General features: G+C 44.7%; 1 protein-coding gene across 1 annotated transcript in view; it reads right to left on the bottom strand.

Moving 5' to 3' along the window:
* The window catches only part of SNX25 (sorting nexin 25), a 416995-nt gene that overhangs the window by 34764 nt on the left and 362705 nt on the right, over positions 1 to 19526 (bottom strand). The window contains exons 11-13 of the mRNA XM_069744322.1: positions 11340 to 11471; positions 10139 to 10279; positions 6850 to 6963 (exon numbers count right to left, since the gene is read on the bottom strand). Of these exons, the coding sequence (XP_069600423.1) occupies positions 6850 to 6963; positions 10139 to 10279; positions 11340 to 11471 (387 nt within the window). The remainder of the gene's footprint in view (positions 1 to 6849; positions 6964 to 10138; positions 10280 to 11339; positions 11472 to 19526) is intronic.

The raw sequence follows: 19526 nt of genomic DNA, 5'->3' as shown, positions 1-19526 counted from the left end.
AAAAGATATTGTAGCCCCCAAGTTTTTATTTTCACAAGGGTAACAGGAGAAATTGGACCACTAAAGTTGTTGTCCAATTTATCCTGAGTATGCTGATGCCCCATATGTGGGGGTAAACCACTGTTTGGGCGCACGGCAGAGCTCGGAAGGGAAGGAGCGCCATTTTGGAATGCAGACTTTGATAGAATGGTCTGTGGTCATTATGTTGCGTTTGCAAAGCCCCTGATGTACCTAAACAGTAGTAACCCCCCACAAGTGACCCCGTTTTGGAAACTAGACCCCCCAAGGAACTTATATAGATGTGTGGTGAGAACTTTGAATGCCCAAGTGCTTCACAGAAGTTTATAATGCAGAGTCATAAAAAACAATATATATATATTTTTCCACAAAAAAGATTTTGTAGCCCCCAAGTTTTTATTTTCACAAGGGTAACAAGAGAAATTGGACCCCAGAAGTTGTTGTCCAATTTATCCCGAGTACGCTGATGCCCCATATGTGGGGGTAACCCACTGTTTGGGCGCACGGCAGAGCTCAGAAGGGAGGGAGCACCATTTGACTTTTTGAGCGCAAAATTGGCTGTCGTGTTTGGAGACCCCCTGATGTACCTAAACAGTGGAAACCCCCCAATTTTAGCTCCAACCCTAACCCCAACACACCCCTAACCCTAATCCCAACCTGATCCATAATCCTAATCACTAACCCTAACCATAATCACAACCCTTACCCCAAAACAACCCTAATGTCAACCCTAACCATAACCCTAATCAAAACCTTAAATCCAACACACCCCTAATCCTAATCTCAACCCTAATCCCAAACCTAACCCTAATCCCAAGCGTAACCCTAATGCCAACCCTAACCCTAATACCAACCCTAATCCAAACTCTAACCCTAATCCCAACTCTAACCCTAACTTTAGCCCCAACCCTAGCCCTAACTTTAGCCCCAACCCTAGCCCTAACTTTAGCCCCAACCCTAACCCTAGCCCTAAGGCTACTTTCACACTTGCGTCGTTTGGCATTCTGTCGCAATCCGTCGTTTTGGACAAGAAACGGATCCTGCAAATGTGCCCGCAGGATGCGTTTTTTGCCCATAGACTTGTATTGCCGACGGATCGTGACGGATGGCCACACGTCGCGTCCGTCGTGCACTGGATCAGTTGTGTTTTGGCGGACCGTCGGCACAAAAAAAGTTCAATGAAACGTTTTTTTTGTACGTCGCATCCGCCATTTCTGACCGCGCATGCGTGGCCGTAACTCCGCCCCCTCCTCCCCAGGACATAGATTGGGCAGCGGATGCGTTGAAAAACTACAGCTGCTGCCCACGTTGTGCACAATTTTCACAACATGCGTCGGTATGTCGGGCCGACGCATTGCGACGGCCCCGTACCGACGTAAGTGTGAAAGAAGCCTAACCCTAAATTTAGCCCCAACCCTAACCCTAAATTTAGCCCAAACCCTAACCCTAAATTTAGCCCCAACCCTAGCCCTAGCCCTACCCCTAACCCTACCCCTAACCCTATCCCTACCCCTAACCCTACTTTTAGCCCCAACTGCTGTTCTCCTGCCGGCCGGTAGATGGAGACAGATGGCGGGCGCACTGCGCATGCGCCCGCCATTTTCTTCTGCCGGCGGCCAGGAGGAGCAGCAAGAGGATCCAGGGACACAGGTGAGTATTGTAGGGTCCCCGAATCCCCCTATTTCTCTGTCCTCTGATGTGCGATCACATCAGAGGACAGAGAACTACACGTACAAGAAAAACAGAGAAACAGCAAAAGCCATAAAATGGAGATCACCAAGCAGCAAAGATTTGTACAGCAAACACAGCTTTTATTGAGGTATAACACGAGACAAACATATTAAAAACATTTAAAAAACATAAAGAACAACTGCCTAAAGTAAGGCATATGCCTGTATACAGATAAACGAGGGGGATACACAATACTCCTCACAGTCCTATATGAACAGCATAAATAGTACAGTATACACTAAATGTGCAAACACCTGTAGATTATGTAAAACACAAGTAGGACTGAGGTAGATGGATGCATGCGAACAAGCAATTCAAAGGAGGGCCCATAGTAGGTCCTAATCCACTGACAATCAGAGATAAGATATATAAAAATGGTAGCACTCAGATAAAGTAAAGCATGAGGCTATATCTATTTGTTAACCTTACTCCATAAATAGTGCAAAGACAATAGTGAACTTAGGTGGTACCACTCAAATAAATAGAGCAAGGCATAGAACTGCTTACAGTGGATAACAAAGCTCCTCAGGTAGTACGGTATATGATAAACCAAATGGCCCTAAGAGTCCAAATGCAAGGACATATCAAAGCAGGCACATATTAACCTGCTCAGAAAGAGCCAACCACCTGGTTGCAGCGCATACATACCAATCAATCCCCCAAACAAGGAAAAATCAAGTGGGTATAATAACCCAGTATAAGTGACAGGCATACAAGAAAGCGACAGGCAATTACACTTTACTTTTTTTTTTTTTTTGCGGTCGCCGGTAAACAGTTAATTACCGGCGATCGCAAAACAGGGGTCAGTAAAACCGACCCCGATCATGCTCTTTGGGGTCTCGGCTACCCCCGGCAGCCGAGACCCCAAAGATTCTCGCGGGGCCGGCCGGCGGGCGCACTGCGCATGCGCCCGCCATTTTGAAGATGGCGGCGCCCACCGGGAGACACGAGGAGCATCGGGGGAGCTAGGTAAGTATTGGGGGGCCACCTGGGACCCCTTTGCTCTGTCCTTCGATGTGCGATCACATCGGAGGACAGAGAAATTAAAAAGAGATCACATTTTTTTTTGCGATCGCCGGTAAACGGTTAATTACCGGCGATCGCAAATGCGGGGAGGGTAAAAAACCCCCCGAATCATGTTCTCTGGGGTCTCGGCTACCCCCGGCAGCCGAGACCCCGGAGAAAATCCGACTCTGGGGGGCGCTATTCACTTTTTCCACAGCGCCGTTAATTAACGGCGCTGTGGTTTAAGTACCATTAGCGGCCGCCGTTAAAAGGCGTATCGGCGGTCGCTAAGGGGTTAACAATGTTTTTTTCATTATTTATTTACCTACCTTACATAGCGCCATTAATCCCATAGCATTATACAGATATCACAATCATTTTCCCCAGTGGGGCTCAAGATATAAATTCCTTATCAGTATGTCTGTGGAGTGTGGGAGGAAACCGGAGAACCCGGAGGAAACCCACGCAAACAAGAGAGAGTATACAACTCCTTGCAGATGGTGGGATATAAACCCAGGACCCCAGCTCTGCAAAGCAACAGTGCTAACAACTGAGCTACTGTGCTTCCCATGTACCGTATTTTTCGCTTTATAAGACGCACTGGATTATAAGACGCACCCCAAATTTGGAGCAGAAAAAGAGGAAAAAAACTTTTTTAATAAAATGGTAGCGCTTCTTATAATTCATGCATCTTATTGCTTACCCAGGGTGGTGGCTGCGGTGAAGCGGGGGTCCCAGGGTCGCTGGTGGAGGAGGCAAGAGTGGAGCGTTGCCGCAGGCTGGGATGAGTGGGTGTTCCTAAGTGCGGCATGCCGCTGCGGGCATCCCAGTGGCAGTGCTGCGCTGTGTCCCGGTGACTGTGCTGCTCGGTGTCCCCAGTGGAGGTGCTGCACTGTGTCCACAGTTGTGGTGCTGTGTCCCCGATGCTGCGGGGGGGGCTCTGCCGACATTTTGTAAAAGGCAGAGCCCCCCGCAAGTTCTTCCATGGTTTCCTGACTCCTGTGCGGAGGTGGACTTAGGGAAAATGGAGGGCCGAGATCTCGATCTGCGCATGTGCCGCCTCCCTTTGGCCATTTTCCCGGAGTCCACCGCTGCACAGGAAACCATGGAAGAACTTACAGGGGGGTCTGGCCTTTCACAAAATTTCGGCAGAGCCCCCTGCAGTAGCAGGGACACAGCGCAGCACCGCCACCAGGACACAGTGCAGCACCGCCACCGGGACACCCCCTGCGGCGCACCGATAAGGTATATCCGCATTATAAGACGCACTCCCATTTTCTCCCCAAATTTGGGGGGGGGGGGGGAGAGTGCGTCTTATAATACAAAAGATATGGTATATATAGTAGCTGCTGTGATTCTGTCAATGGATTGCTACCTTTGTGTATAGTGTGACATTATACTTGGCAATTTAGCCTATACTCATGATATGTCCTCTAACTTTGATACATGTGGAGTGTTATTTCCGCCTTCCATTTTCATCTAGTTGAATGCACACTAGGTTCTCTGCTATCTGGGTTTGATTTAGTCTATTCTTTACATCGGCACTTTATGTACTTGGCTATGTTTACTTACTATTTTGCATTTTTACATCTTAAGTATTGTAGCCGTTAATTGCCTTCTTACCTTCCTGTTACCCCATTTTATATTCAGTAAACTATTTCAATAAAGACGAATTGTTTATATACGTCAAGTCTCACATATTTTCCTTTTTCTATATTCTATATTTGCCAAATAATATGTTCGAGTCCCAGAGGTTGCATGTCTCGTAGCTGTTCGACAGCCGTAACACATGCAAGGATTGCCTGTTAGATCTCTGATCTTCATGGTGCCATTAAAAGAATACAAAAAATCCACATTATCCATAAAATCTCCTGGTCCAGATGAATTACATCCTACGGTACTGAAAGAGATAGAGGAAATTGCAGAACCACTAGCCGGAATTTTTGAAAAATCCCGGTTAACCGAAGAAGTCCCAGAAGATTGGAGAAAGACAAATGTTGTCCCTATCTTCAAAAAAAGGAAAGAAGATGAGGCCAGGAAATTACAGGCAAGTGAGACTTACTTCTATACCAGGAACGATCTTTGAACAAATTATTAAATAACATGTAAGTACTTGGATAATAATACAGTAATTAATCAAAGCCAGAATGGGATTGTAGCAAACAAGTCATGCCAGACTAATCTAATTTCCTTCTATGATGGAATCATTGACTGGGTGGATCAGGGAAATGTGGTAAATATAGTATATCTTGACTTTAGTAAAGCATTTGATAAAGAATCTCATGCTATCCTTATTGAAAAAAATGACCAAGTAGGGGATTGACAAGGCTACGGTTAGGTGGATTCATAACTGGCTCACTGATCGTACTCAAAGAGTGGTAATAAATGGTTGCACATTCAATTGGAAGAGTGTTTCAAGTGGGGTACCACAAGGCTCTGTCCTGGCCCCAGTGATGTTCAACATTTTTATAAATGATTTAGATAAGGGAACTGAAGGTAAACTAATCAAATTTGCAGACAATGCAAAGTTAGGAGTGATAGCCACACTAGAGAAGACATAAAGGATTCAGAAGGATCTAGACAAGCTGGTACAATGGGCAGCGACTAAAGGTACCTTCACACATAACGATATCATTAACGATATCGTTGCAACGTCACGCTTTTTGTGACGTAGCAACGATCCCGCTAATGATCTCGTTATGTGTGACAGCGACCAACGATCAGGCCCCTGCTGGGAGATCGTTGGTCGTTGGGGAATGATCAGGACCTTTTTTTGGTCGCTGATCACCCACTGTCATCGCTGGATCGGCGTGTGTGACGCCGATCCAGCGATGTGTTCACTTGTAACCAGGGTAAATATTGGGTTACTAAGCGCAGGGCCGCGCTTAGTAACCCGATATTTACCCTGGTTACCATTGTAAAAGTAAAAAAAAAAACAGTACATACTCACATTCTGATGTCTGTCACGTCCCCCGCCGTCAGCTTCCCTGCACTGACTGTCAGCGCCGGCCGTAAAGCAGAGCACAGCGGTGACGTCACTGCTGTGCTCTGCTTTACGACCGGCGCTGACAGTCAGTGCAGGGAAGCTGACAGCGGGGGACGTGACAGACATCATAATGTGAGTATGTACTGTTTTTTTTTTTTTTTACTTTTACAATGGTAACCAGGGTAAATATCGGGTTACTAAGCGCGGCACTGCACTTAGTAACCCGACGTTTACCCTGGTTACCCGGGTGCTGCAGGGGGACTTCGGCATCGTTGAAGACAGTTTCAACGATGCCGAAGTCGTTCCCCTGATCGTTGGTCGCTGGAGAGAGCTGTCTGTGTGACAGCTCCCCAGCGACCACACAACGACTTACCAACGATCACGGCCACGTCGTATCGCTGGTCGTGATCGTTGGTAAGTCGTTTAGTGTAACGGTACCTTTATAGAATGGTATTTAACAGGTACAAATACAAGATTCTACGGGCAAGAAAAGTGAAAATTATTCTCATTTGCACATGGAAACACGAGAAGCAATGACATGAAACTGAAAGGGAGAAGATACAGATTAGATATTAGAAAAAAGTTTTGACAGTTAGGGTGATCAATGAGTAGAACAGGCTGCCACGAGAGGTGGTGAATTATCCTTCAATGGAAGTCTTCAAAATGAGGTTGGACAGACATATGTCTGAGATGGTTTAATGAATCCTGCATAGAGCAGGGGGTTGGACACGATGACGCTGGAGGTCCCTTCCAATTCCTGATATTTTTTTTAACAAGCCGAAGACACTCCGTTAGAACCCGAGCATGCTCAGATAAGACCTTATCCGAGCACATTCGCTCATCACTACTTTGTAGGATTATAGCACTTTTTACTAAAGCGGAGAACAGAACTTCTGCTGTGACCAGGCACAGCGCCTCCACTTGGACGCTGGGCAACATTTAAGTTACACTAAAATGAAGTGATTGTTCATACAATCATCCAGCTCTTTTTTAACTTTGGGTCCACAAAAACTGTTAAGTGGCTATAAATATGACAAAAAATAGTTATAAGGAGAATAAAAACTAATTTCAATATATTAAAATGAATGAAAAAAAATCAATGCACTCACCTGCAGGAAGTTGTTTAACTGGGTCTTTGACTTTTCCAGAAACTTCTGGTCTATGGACTTGAAGGGAAGCTTACTGAGTGAAGGCAACTGCACTTTCTTCAATGAAGGAAAATACTAATTAAAGGAAAAATCTAAAATTAATTCTCATTGAACGTGGATGTACTCTAAGCTTGCCTTATTTAAAGAGGAATGACTTAATTCTGGGTTTGTATTCTGGGAATGCTGAAAGCACAGAGATTCTTTGTGACTTTATGCACATCTTGTACCTGTGTGACCCAATGAGTAAAAAGTATAAGGATCTCCTCTCCTGGACACCATTAGACGACCATTGCTGACAGTTGAGAAAAAATTAATTACGGTACATTGATGTTCAAAATCAATAATACGACTTTTACTGAGGCACAGCCGGCTTTCAGTCAGTGCTGGGGAGTGGTTACAGCTGCCGCCCACTATATACTCAGCAGTGACTAAAGCTGTGTCGGCCGCACTGCTATGACTGAAAGCCTGAGGCTGCCGAGAGGAAATTAGCTAATTTGAGAACTAAAGCAGACGGGCTTTAAGTGTGGTGGCCGCACTTTTTTAAAACGCAATTAACCGGCAGATTAACTCCCCAGATTAATCACGTTTTTACATGACAGGTTCCCTTTAAATATTATTAACGACTCAATTATAAAACAAACACCATTGAGATTCAAAGAGAATCCCTGTATCCTGTACTTGGCATAAAATAGTGTACGACTATCCCATAAAGGGAACTAGACATCACCAAAAACACTATTTACCTGCAGGTATAATGTTAATCTGCAGGTAAAAAGTGGAAAATACCCTACATAGCGGGCTGACTTGAAGTGCAGCTGCACAGAGAAAATTAATTTTTAATTACAATATAATCCCCATGTAACACCTCTCTCTGAGTCCCCGGGGCTGGGCAGGGGAGTGCGTTACTATTCAGTGTATTGAGGCCTTTCTGTAATCACGCCATGGCACTCGGAGTATACTAGAAACATCTGAAAACTGACCAGCACCTCCAACCAGAATAAGACAAGTGTGAACAGGTGCAAGCCATCATGACGATTCATTATAACCAATAAAATAGTAGATTTTAAAAAGGCAGATTTTAATGGACTCCAAAAGAGGATAGGAAAAGTCCACTGGCTGGATGACCTAAAAGACAAATGTCCATGAAGGATGGGAGATTTTGAAAAATGAAATTCTCACTGCACAATCATTAAACATCCTGAAAAGAAGGAAGAATTTGAAGCACTTAAAGAGACCAGGGTGGACGAAGACAGAACGTAATCACTTGCTAAAAAGGAAAAAAAGATTAAAGTAAGAAAGGATATCACCAGGACAAAGTTTATAATTCAATTACAGTATGACAGTTTTCTTCAAGATGGCGTTCAGATCAATGTCAGCGTTCACACACTTATCGTGTGAATGATAATTTGCAGTCTTTAATTTTTGTTTTCTATTTTATTACTAACTTAATTCACACAAAATTATAATGTATGCCTTGTCTGTATATGGGCATCTAATTTTCTCTTACAGTCTGGTTCGTTATTGTATTTTTTGAAAATTTCAATAAAAATGAGGTTATAAATAAAAAGGAAAAAAAGAAATGTATATCAAATGGAAAGAGGGGGAGGGGCACAGCTAATGAAGACTATAATGCTGTCTGCAGGGAATGCAGGGCAAGCGTTAGAAGAGCTAAAGCCAGTAATGAAGTGAGGCTTGCTATGGAGACCAAAAGTAGCAAATAAAGATGTGGGGGTATGTCAAAAGCAAAAAAAAAAAAAAGGTCAAAGATGCTATAGGATTTTTACAGGATGAAAAGGGTGAAGTGGTCAAAAATGAAGTTGAGAAGGGCAAGGGGTTGGACACAATGACCCTGGAGGTCCCTTTCAACTGTAACATTCTATGAGTCTATGAAATACAGCGGTACTCTGATATTATAATATGCAAACACTGTATATAAAAAAGTGAAACTTAATTACTGCTATAGAAAATATGTTAACAATGAAGGTAATTGAGCCTATAGCTGCGGTAAGACGTTCCCCTTTGATGGGACCTTAAAGGGACACTGTCACCTGAATTTGGAGGGAACAATCTTCAGCCATGGAGGCGGGGTTTTGGGGTTTTTGATTCACCCTTTCCTTACCCGCTGGCTGCATGCTGGCTGCAATATTGGATTGAAGTTCATTCTCTGTCCTCCGTAGTACACGCCTGCGCAAGGCAATCTTGCAGAGCGCAAGTGTGTACTATGGAGGACAGAGAATGAACTTCAATCCAATATTGCAGCCAGCATGCAGCCAGCGGGTAAGGAAAGGGTGAATCAAAAACCCCGCCTCCATGGCTGAAGATTGTTCCCTCCAAATCCAGGTGACAGTGTCCCTTTAACCTAATATGCCAGCAGCATGAGTGTGCAGAGTGACCTGTCACTCAAAGTGCCAGAGCGCGATTACTGCCGCACTCCCAGTATACAGATTGGTGCTTCCCTGTACCGCCACAGTGACTCGGAGAGAGCTGTTACATGGTGGTTACATTGTTGTGATTACAACTTACATTTTCCCCTTTTAAGCCAAGCCACCTATACAGGGCTGCTACTCAATTTTCTTGCAGATTAACCCTATATCTGGAGATAGGAATCCAAAAATGGAGGCAGCACACCATTCGTAGTGAAAAAGCAGGAGCTACTTTTATTAGCCCATCCCAGCAACATTTCGGTTCTAACAGATGTGAACCTTTTTCAAGCCACGCTTGAAAAAGGTTCGCATCTGTTGGGCCGGGATCACACATGCGCGAGATACGGCCGAGTCTTGCAGGTGAAAACCCAGCTCTGGCGCCGGCACTCCGGAGCAGAGCGTGCAGCTCCATGTGTTGCTGTGCAGCTGCACGCGTTCTTCCTCCCTGAAATCACGCCTACGCTCTGCCTACGCCTCCTTGCGTCCTGCGGTGTCTTGCGTACCTATCTTTATCACTGGGTAGGCAGGGACGTACGCTGTTTGCGGATGCCTCCGCATGCGCCGTTTGCACGCTGTGCTAAACTGCACTGAACTCAACATGTTGCATTTTGTTGCAACGGAGCAGCGTCCAAACGGTGCATGCGGAGGTATCCGCAAACAGTGTATGTCCCTGTGTACTTAATGATACAGATAGGTACGCAGGGCACCGCAGGATGCAAGGAGGCGTAGGCAGAGCGTAGGCGTGGTTTCAGAGAGGAAGAACGCTGCCATCTGCAGCACTCCCGTACACTAGTGTGAAACCAGCCTAAAGCTGAACTTGGTAATACCTCACTCAGTTTTCTGTGCAGATTCTGAAATTCACTTAATCTCCGCAGTACAGTCCAGTTCTTGTTGTCCGATTCTCCTGACTCCGGTAAATTAACTAGTACAAAATACAAAGGCATCTGTTCTCCATTCTCTTCAGATACCTATAAGAAAAAAATAGCAACAGAGTGAGAAACATACATGTCAAGATCAGAGAACATTCTCCCTGCACAGAAGGGGCAGGATAAAGCTTTACAGCTCTGCTACATCTGCAATTTTGTAACCTGAATTATTTGAATTTGGTAGAAATAGTGCTTGCTAATGTTGTATGTATGTGGCCTGGAAAATGCTTAGATAATTGCCTCATGGACGCATACCTAACGTAGCCGGGAAGTACAGTGTTAAATCCCAACTCTGCAGTGTTGGATTAGAAGCACCTGCATGGCTTCTCCAAGAAGCAGGAAGTAGATTGATTGTGGGACCAGCCAAGATGTGAGCTGTAGCTGAGAGACATGCCAGGGTCTCTCTCTAAATGGAGTAACAGAGTCAGTCTGCTGAATGTAGCAGAGGCAAATGAGTTAGCTCATGAATGCACAGACCAAGGGCACCAGACTGGATGTGCCTTGGAGCTGAAGAGAGGCCACAATTCCTGTCTGAGAAGAGTCTGCACAGGCCGTGTGCAGAGAACTGTAAATATCAGTGGTTGCTATGGACAGTAGCTGTTTTGTGTGTCCGAGCTGGGGCTAGCTCAGCAGTATCTGACGCTGTTCTGTTTGGTTAGCGCCTGGACAAGGCTAGGGATTTGTGTTTGAAACTTTGCTATTTTGGTGCTGTGCAAACTGTGGAAAGCAATAAAAACAGCATGTGTTTGGATCAAAACTGCATTGCCTGTGTGAATGCTACCTAAGGTCTAATGCCTACCAGAGAGCGTGAAACCCTACACGTTATTTTAGATATAAACAAAAAGAAAAACTTGTATGTTCACATATAGTTTAAATCTTGTTTATGGATCTCAACACTTTGGAAAGTAGGATTGAGGCTTGGTATATAAAGCACCAACCATCTCCATGTTATGTTTACAATAATAGAGTTGTCATAACTCATTGGACTTTTGATTCCATGATGAAAAAGTGATAAAGCAGTGCATATTCAATTAATAAAACCTAACAAGCCTTCATAATTTCATCCAACAAGCAATGATCCATCTCCTACCACAATACTCACCTCACTAATGTTGATAATCGCCCGCCACATGCCAAGATTCTCACACCACAAATCTGTCCGAGAAATATGGAGATCAAGATCACTTTGTTCTTTTTCCATTAGAATGATTTCGTCCTTTAACTTGGAAATGATCTATTGAGAAAAAATATATATATTCTACTAAAGAGAAGCAGATTTGCCCAGTATAGACTCTTAGGTTGTAAGAGTATAAAAAGCTGAAAACATTGATGTAGTAGAGGAAGCTGCTCATACTGTTCTCCACCATATTTTGCAAATATAATACTGGAGATACCAGGGGGGTGAGGTAAGAAGAGGCTGCTCACACTACTGTGCAACTTATATAGCTGACCTAATGCAGGAGATACCAAGAGTGCTGAGGTAAGAAGAGGCTGCTCACACTGCTGTCCACCATGTTTATCTGATCTAATACCGGAGATACCTGGGGTGACAAGGTAACCAGAGGCTGCTGACACTGCTGTCCACCATGTTTATCTGATCTAATACCGGAGATACCTGGGGTGCCATGGTAAGCAGAGGCTGCTCACACTGCTATCCATCCTGTGTAACTGATCTAATACCGGAGATACCAGGGTGCTGAGGTAAGAGGAGGCTGCTCACACTGCTGTTCACCATGCCTATCTGATCTAATACCAGAGATACCAGGGTGCTGAGGTTAGAAGAGGCTGCTCACACTGCTGTCCTCCTGTTTATCTGATCTCATACTGGAGATACCAGGGTGCTGAGGTAAGAAGAGCCTGCTCACACTGCTGTTCACCATGCCTATCTGATCTAATACCGGAGATACCAGGGTGCTGAGGTTAGAAGAGGCTGCTCACACTACTGTCCTCCTGTTTATCTGATCTCATACTGGAGATACTAGGGTGCTGAGGTAAGAAGAGCCTGCTCACACTGCTGTTCACCATGCCTATCTGATCTAATACCGGAGATACCAGGGTGCTGAGGTTAGAAGAGGCTGCTCACACTACTGTCCTCCTGTTTATCTGATCTCATACTGGAGATAGTAGGGTGCTGAGGTAAGAAGAGGCTGCCCACACTGCTGTTCACCCTGCCTATCTGATCTAATACTGGAGATACCAGGGTGCTGTGGTAAGAAGAGGCTGCTCACACTGCTGTCTACATGATCTAATACTGGAGATATTAGGGTTGCTGAGCTAAGAACAGGCTGCTCACACTGCTGTCCACCCTGTCTTTTTGAATGCATGGAGGCTGCTGAGACTTGAAGAAAGCATCACAATACATGGCATAAGTTATTTCATCGTCACAGCAGCAGAGCTCTGTACTGCGCATGCTTATGCACTGCTGTCCTATTACCATTCGAGGACAGGTATTTTTTAGTGTAACCAGAAGGCGGACATTATAATTCTATAGGGATTACCTTCATAGATAAAATGTGCGCAATTTGTTAATTCAAAGTATTTAGGACATTTTTTTCATCACATTCCTTTAGATGTTAATCTTTTCATATTCTGACAGAACTTGCTTAAAGGGAACATTTCATGTGAAGAAAAAAAAACGCTATTACCTGCATATTTGTAGTTAATCTGCAGGTTAATAGAGTTCTTAACCTGCCCGGAGTCGGCACTTAGACTCCTGATACCAGGAGGACATTAGCGTTATTCCTCCCGGAAGCATTTGGTTTCTAGCATAGGGTTATTGACGGCGTGGGTACAGACACCGCCCTATAGAGAGCGACAGTTCTAACTGTGCCCTCTGCACTGACTGACTGCAGCTCAGCATTAGGGTCAGCTGCCAGTCAGTGCAGAGGGCACAATTACAGCCGTTGCTCTCTATAGACAGAGCTGTGACGAAACACACGCCGGCGCCGCGCTATGACTGAAACTTGAATGCTACTAGGAGAAATAAAAGTTAATTTCCTACTGGCAAAGTTCTAACTGCCGGCAACAGGCAGGTTCAGATGCCGTTAACCTGCAGATTGACCCTATATCTGCAGGTTAATAGCGTTTTACACATTACAGGTTCCCTATAATGGATCATGTGCGGTACACTCCACTATAAGATGATGATGATGGGGATGCACTGCGCATGGAACAGTGCGGTATAGCAATGAGGTTATCCCCACAGAGATAAAGACAATATGGCCTCCCCACAAAAAATAATAACAAATATAATTAGACTTCACTGAACATTTTTAATGAAAGAAAAAAGCTGATCTATTACATGATTACAGGAATCACAATGCACCATGGTTAATCAATAACTATGGAAACATGGACAAAAAATCTGCCTAATTAGCGCTTCATTATTAGGACTCAAGCCTGTCGTTTCCAAGGGAACCAGAGACAATGATCCACTTTGCATTTTACATTATTCTAACTCAAAAAGAAACACAATGATTAAATAATGAGATTCAATGTGCAATTTTACAGAATAGCTCGGTATTAAGAATGTCTTTTCAGTAATGAATATTCTGTAATCTACCCAATTATATTCTTAAGCGCATCTCTAATCTATTAATGGTCGTCTACAGAGCTCTTCAATATTCACATAAGAGGAACAAAACACAAACTCAAGGATAGATAAGAAGTGCCTCACCATCTGGAAACTTTTTATAATGGCCCCTTACAATGTATTGGTATTAGCCAATAAACAACAACAACAACAACCATACACACAAGGCGCAGACTCTCCTACTGTAAAACTGATACACTGTGGCAACCATACACCTGTGTGAGCGGAACATGATCAGCAATTCCTCCCACTTGAACCCCCTTAAAGACCAGAGGTATTTTCGCTTTTGCATTTTCAGTTTTTGCTCCCCTTCTTCCCAGAGCCACAACTTTTTTATTTTTTGGTCAATATGGCCATGTGATGGCTTGTTTTTTTGCAGGACGAGTTGTACTTTTGAACAACGCCATTGGTTTTAACATATCGTGTACTGGAAAATGGAAAAAAAATTGCAAAAAAAGTGCAATCCCACAGTTGTTTTTTTTACCATGTTCACTAAATGCTAAAACTGACCTGCCATTATAATTCTCCAGGTCATTACGAATTCATAGACACCAAACATGTCTAGGTTCTTTTTTATTTAAGTGGTGAAAAAAAAATACAAAATTTGATATAAAAAATAAATAAATAAATAAATAAATTCTGGCATTTTGACTTTTTTCTTGTTACGCCATTTAGCGATCGGGTTAATTCTTTGTCTATATTAATAGATCAGGTGATTCGGAACACGGCGATACCAAGTATGTGTATGTTTTTTTTTTACTGTTTTATTTTGAATGGGATGAAATATATATATTTTACTTTTGGCATATTTCAATAGTCTCTATGGGAGTCTAGAAGCTGGCATAATCCGATCTGCTCTGCTACATTCAGGGGATGATAAGATCACAGCATAATTCCTCACTTGCTATGTGCGATGACCACCGGGTGGCGCTCTTAGCAATCTGGCAATGACAACCATAGAGGTCTGCTGGAGACATCCGGGTGTCAAGCCAACCCATCGGTGACCCGCGATCACAAGGTCAGCGATTGGGCGGGACTTCCGGCACGCTTGCCAGAAGTGCTAGTTAAAGGGAACCTGTCACCCTCCCAGGCGTTTGTGACTAAAAGAGCCACCTTGTGCAGCACTAATGCTGCATTCTGACAAGGTGGCTCTTTTAGTTCGGGTTCCAGGCACTGCTGCAATAATCGCTTTTAAAATTTGTTCCTCATACCGTGAAATCGCCAGGGAGGCAGGTCTTTCCCCCTGAATCTAGACGCCTCACAGCCATCACTCATGGCCTCTGCGTGCTGGGCGCCGCCTCCTCTTCCTTCAGTCGCGTCCCCGGCACCTGCGCTGTAAGTTCGAAGGGCAGCGCAACTGCGAATGCCCCCCCAAAAAACAACAGCGCGGGCGCCGGGGATGCTACTGAAGGAAGAGGAGGCAGGGCCTGGCACGCAAAGGCCATGATTGACGGTTGTGAAGCATCTAGATTCGGGGGGAAAGACTTGCCTCCGGGACAATTTCACGGTATGAGGAACAAATTTCAAAAGCGATTATTGCAACAGTGCCAGGGACCCGAACTAAAAGAGCCATCTTGTCAGAATGCAGCATTACTGCTGCACAAGGTGGCTCTTTTAGTTACAAACGCCTGGGGAAGGGTGACAGGTTCCCTTTAACCCCTTCATGACCCAGCCTATTTTGACCTTAAAGACCTGGCTGTTTTTTGTAATTCTGACCAGTGTCCCTTTATGAAGTAATAACTCAGGAACGCTTCAACGAATCCTAGCGGTTCTGAGATTGTTTTTTCGTGACATATTGGGCTTCATGTTAGTGGTAAATTTAGGTCAATAATTTTTGCGCTTATTTGTGAAAAAAATGGAAATTTGGCTAAAATTTTGAAAATTTAGCAATTTTCAAATTTTGAATTTTTATTCTGTTAAACGAGAGAGTTATGTGACACAAAATAGTTAATAAATAACATTAACCACATGTCTACTTTACATCAGCACAATTTTGGAACCAATTTTTTTTTTTTTGCTAGGAAGTTATAAAAGAGTTAAAAGTTGACCAGCGATTTCTCATTTTTACATCAAAATTTACAAAATCATTTTTTTTTAGGGACCACCTCACATTTGAAGTCAGTTTGAGGGGTCTATATGGCTGAAAATGCCCAAAATTGACACCATTCTAAAAACTGCACCCCTCAAGGTGCTCAAAACCACATTCAAGAAGTTTATTAACCCTTCAGGTGCTTCACAGCAGCAGAAGCAACATGGAAGGAAAAAATGAACATTTAACTTTTTAGTCACAAAAATGATGTTTTAGCAACAATTTTTTTATTTTCCCAAGGGTATAAAGAGAAACTGGACACCAAAAGTTATTGTAAATTTGTCCTGAGTACACAAATACCCCATATGTGGGGGGGAACCACTGTTTGGGTGCACGACATGGCTCGGAAGGGAAGGAGCGCCATTTGACTTTTTCAATGAAAAATTGGCTCCAATCTTTAGCGGACACCATGTCGCGTTTGGAGAGCCCCTGTGTGCCTAAACATTGGAGCTCCCCCACAAGTGACCCCATTTTGGAAACTAGACCCCCCAAGGAGCTTATCTAGATGCATAGTAAGCAAGTTGAACCCCCCGGTGCTTCACAAATTGATCCGTAAAAATGAAAAAGTACTTTTTTTTTCACAAAAAATTTCTTTTAGCCTCAATTTTTTCATTTTCACATGGGTAACAGGATAAAATGAATCCTAAAATGTGTTGGGCAATTTCTCCTGAGTACGCTGATACCTCATATGTGGGGGTAAACCACTGTTTGGGCGCACGGCAAGGCTCAGAAGGGAAGGAGCGCCATTTGACTTTTGAATGAAAACTTAGCTCCAATCATTAGCGGACACCATGTCGCGTTTGGAGAGCCCCTGTGTGCCTAAACATTGGAGCTTCCCCACATGTGACCCCATTTTGGAAACTAGACCCCCCCAAGGAACTTATCTAGATGCATAGTGAGCACTTTGAACCCCCAGGTGCTTCACAAATTGATCCGTAAATATGAAAAAGTACTTTTTTTTCACAAAAAATTTCTATTCGCCTCAATTTGTTCATTTCCACATGGGCAACAGGATAAAATCGATCCTAAAATGTATTTGGCAATTTCTCCTGAGTACACGGATACCTCACATGTGGGGGTAAACCACTGTTTGGGCACACGGCAGGGCTCGGAAGCGAAGGAGCGCCATTTGACTTTTTGAATAAAAAATTAGCTCCAATCGTTAGCGGACACCATGTCGCGTTTGGAGAGCCCCTGTGTGCCTAAACTTTGGAGCTCCCCCACATGTGACCCCATTTTGGAAACTAGACCCCCCAAGGAACTTATCTAGATGCATAGTGAGCACTTTAAACCCTCAAGTGCTTCACAGAAGTTTATAACGCAGAGCCGTGAAAATAAAAAATCATTTTTCTTTCCTCAAAAATTATTTTGTAGCCCACAATTTTTTATTTTCACGAGAGTAACAGGAGAAATTGGACCCGAAAAGTTGTTGTCCAGTTTGTCCTGAGTACGCTGATACCCCATGTGTGGGGGTAAACCACTATTTGGGCACACGTCGGGGCTCAGAAGGGAAGTAGTGACTTTTGAAATGCAGACTTTGATGGAATGGTCTGCGGGAGTCACGTTGCGTTTGCAGAGCCCCTGATGTGCCTAAACAGTAGAAACCCCCCACAAGTGACCCCACTTTGGAAACTAGACCCCCCAAGGAACTTATCTAGATATGTGGTGAGCACTTTGAACCCCCAAGTGCTTCACAGAAGTTTACAACGCAGAGCCGTGAAAATAAAAAATCATGTTTCTTTCCTCAAAAATGATGTTGTAGCAAGCAATTTTTTATTTTCACAAGGGTAACAGGAGAAATTGGACCCCAATAGTTGTTGCCGAGTTTGTCCTGAGTACACTGATACCCCATATGTGGGGGTAAACCACTGTTTGGGCACACGTCGGGGCTCGGAAGGGAGGGAGCACCATTTGACTTTTTGAATGCAAGATTGACTGGAATCAATAGTGGCGCCATGTTGCGTTTGGAGACCCCTGATGTGCCGTAACAGTGGAAACCCCTGAATTCTAACCCCAACCCACCCCTAACCACAACCCTAACCCCAACACACCCCTAACCCTAATCCCAACCTCAACCCTAATCCTAACCCTAATTCCAACCCTAACCACAACACACCCCTAACCATAACCCTAACCACAGCCTAATCTTAACCCTATTTCCAACCCTAGCCCTAAGGCTGTGTGCCCACGTTGCGGATTCGTGTGAGATTTTTCCGCACCATTTTTGAAAAATCCGCAGGTAAAAGGCACTGCATTTTACCTGCGGATTTACCGCGGATTTCCAGTGTTTTTTGTGCGGATTTGACCTGTGGATTCCTATTGAGGAACAGGTGTAAAACGCTGCGGAATCCGCACAAAGAATTGACATGCTGTGGAAAATATAACGCAGCGTTTCCGCGCTGTATTTTCCGCACCATGGGCACAGCGGATTTGGTTTTCCATAGGTACTGTAAACCTGATGGAAAACTGCTACGAATCCGCAGCGGCCAATCCGCTGCGGATCCGCAGCCAAATCCGCTGTAGATCCGCAGCCAAATCCGCACCGTGTGCACATAGCCTAATTCTAACCCTAACCCTAGTTCTAACCCTAATTCTAGCCGTAACCCTAACCCTAAGGCCAGGTTCACACTGCGCTAGCAGCAGCCCGTTCAGCACATACGCTAACGGGCTGCTGCTAGCGCAAGTGCCGACATTTGCATCACGCTAGCGCAGATAGAGCATCTGCTAGCTCTATCTGCGCTAGCAGTGACGGACCCGGAAATGCTGCAGCCTGCGTCTCCAGGTCCGTCACTCAATGACGGCACATCCCTAGCGCACGCCCATTGTGGGCGTGCGCTAGTGATGCGTCCGACATTGCTGTCAATGGCGGCCGTAACGGACTACATTACACCGCGTTTATGCCGCGGTTTAACGTAGTCCGTCTAACGGACTGCTTAGACGCAGTGTGAACTAACCCTAACCCTAACCCTAGTGGGGCAAAGAAAAAAAAATTTTTTATTTTATTATTGTCCCTATCCATGGGGGTGTTAAGGGGGGGGGGGGGTATTTATTGTTTTTTTTGTTTTGATCGCTGTGATAGAACCTATCACAGCGATCAAAATGTACCTGTAACGAATCTGCCGGCCGGCAGATTCGGAGGGCGCATTGCGCATGCGCCCGCCATTTTGGAAGATGGCGGCGCCCATCAAACACACGGACGGACACCAGGAGGGACCCAGGCCGGTAAGTATGAGCAGGGGGGAGCGGACAGGAGACCGGAGGGGAGCGGGGGATACTATTTGACCGGCCGGAGGGGAGGTGATCGGTGGTGGTGGTGGTGGGGGTAGATCGTGATCTCCAGCCATGGCTGATGCTATTGCAGCATCGGTCATGGCTGGATTGTAATATTTCACCAATTTTCATTGGTGAAATATTACTATCGCTCTGATTGAAAGTGAAACGTCACTTTCAACAGCCAATCAGAGCGATCGCAGCCACGGGGGGTGAAGCCACCCCCCCTGGGCTAAAGTACAACTCCTCCTGTCCCTGCAGGCCGGGTGAAATTACAGTTAACTCTTTCACCCGGCCTGCAGGAGCCCAATCCGGCCATGACGCATATGCTGCGTCAC

Source organism: Ranitomeya imitator, chromosome 1 (genome assembly GCF_032444005.1).
Source record: "Ranitomeya imitator isolate aRanImi1 chromosome 1, aRanImi1.pri, whole genome shotgun sequence".
NCBI classification, from domain to species: domain Eukaryota; kingdom Metazoa; phylum Chordata; class Amphibia; order Anura; family Dendrobatidae; genus Ranitomeya; species Ranitomeya imitator.
The sequence above is the reverse complement of the archived record's forward strand: the minus strand, read 5'-3'. Positions and strand labels throughout refer to the sequence as shown.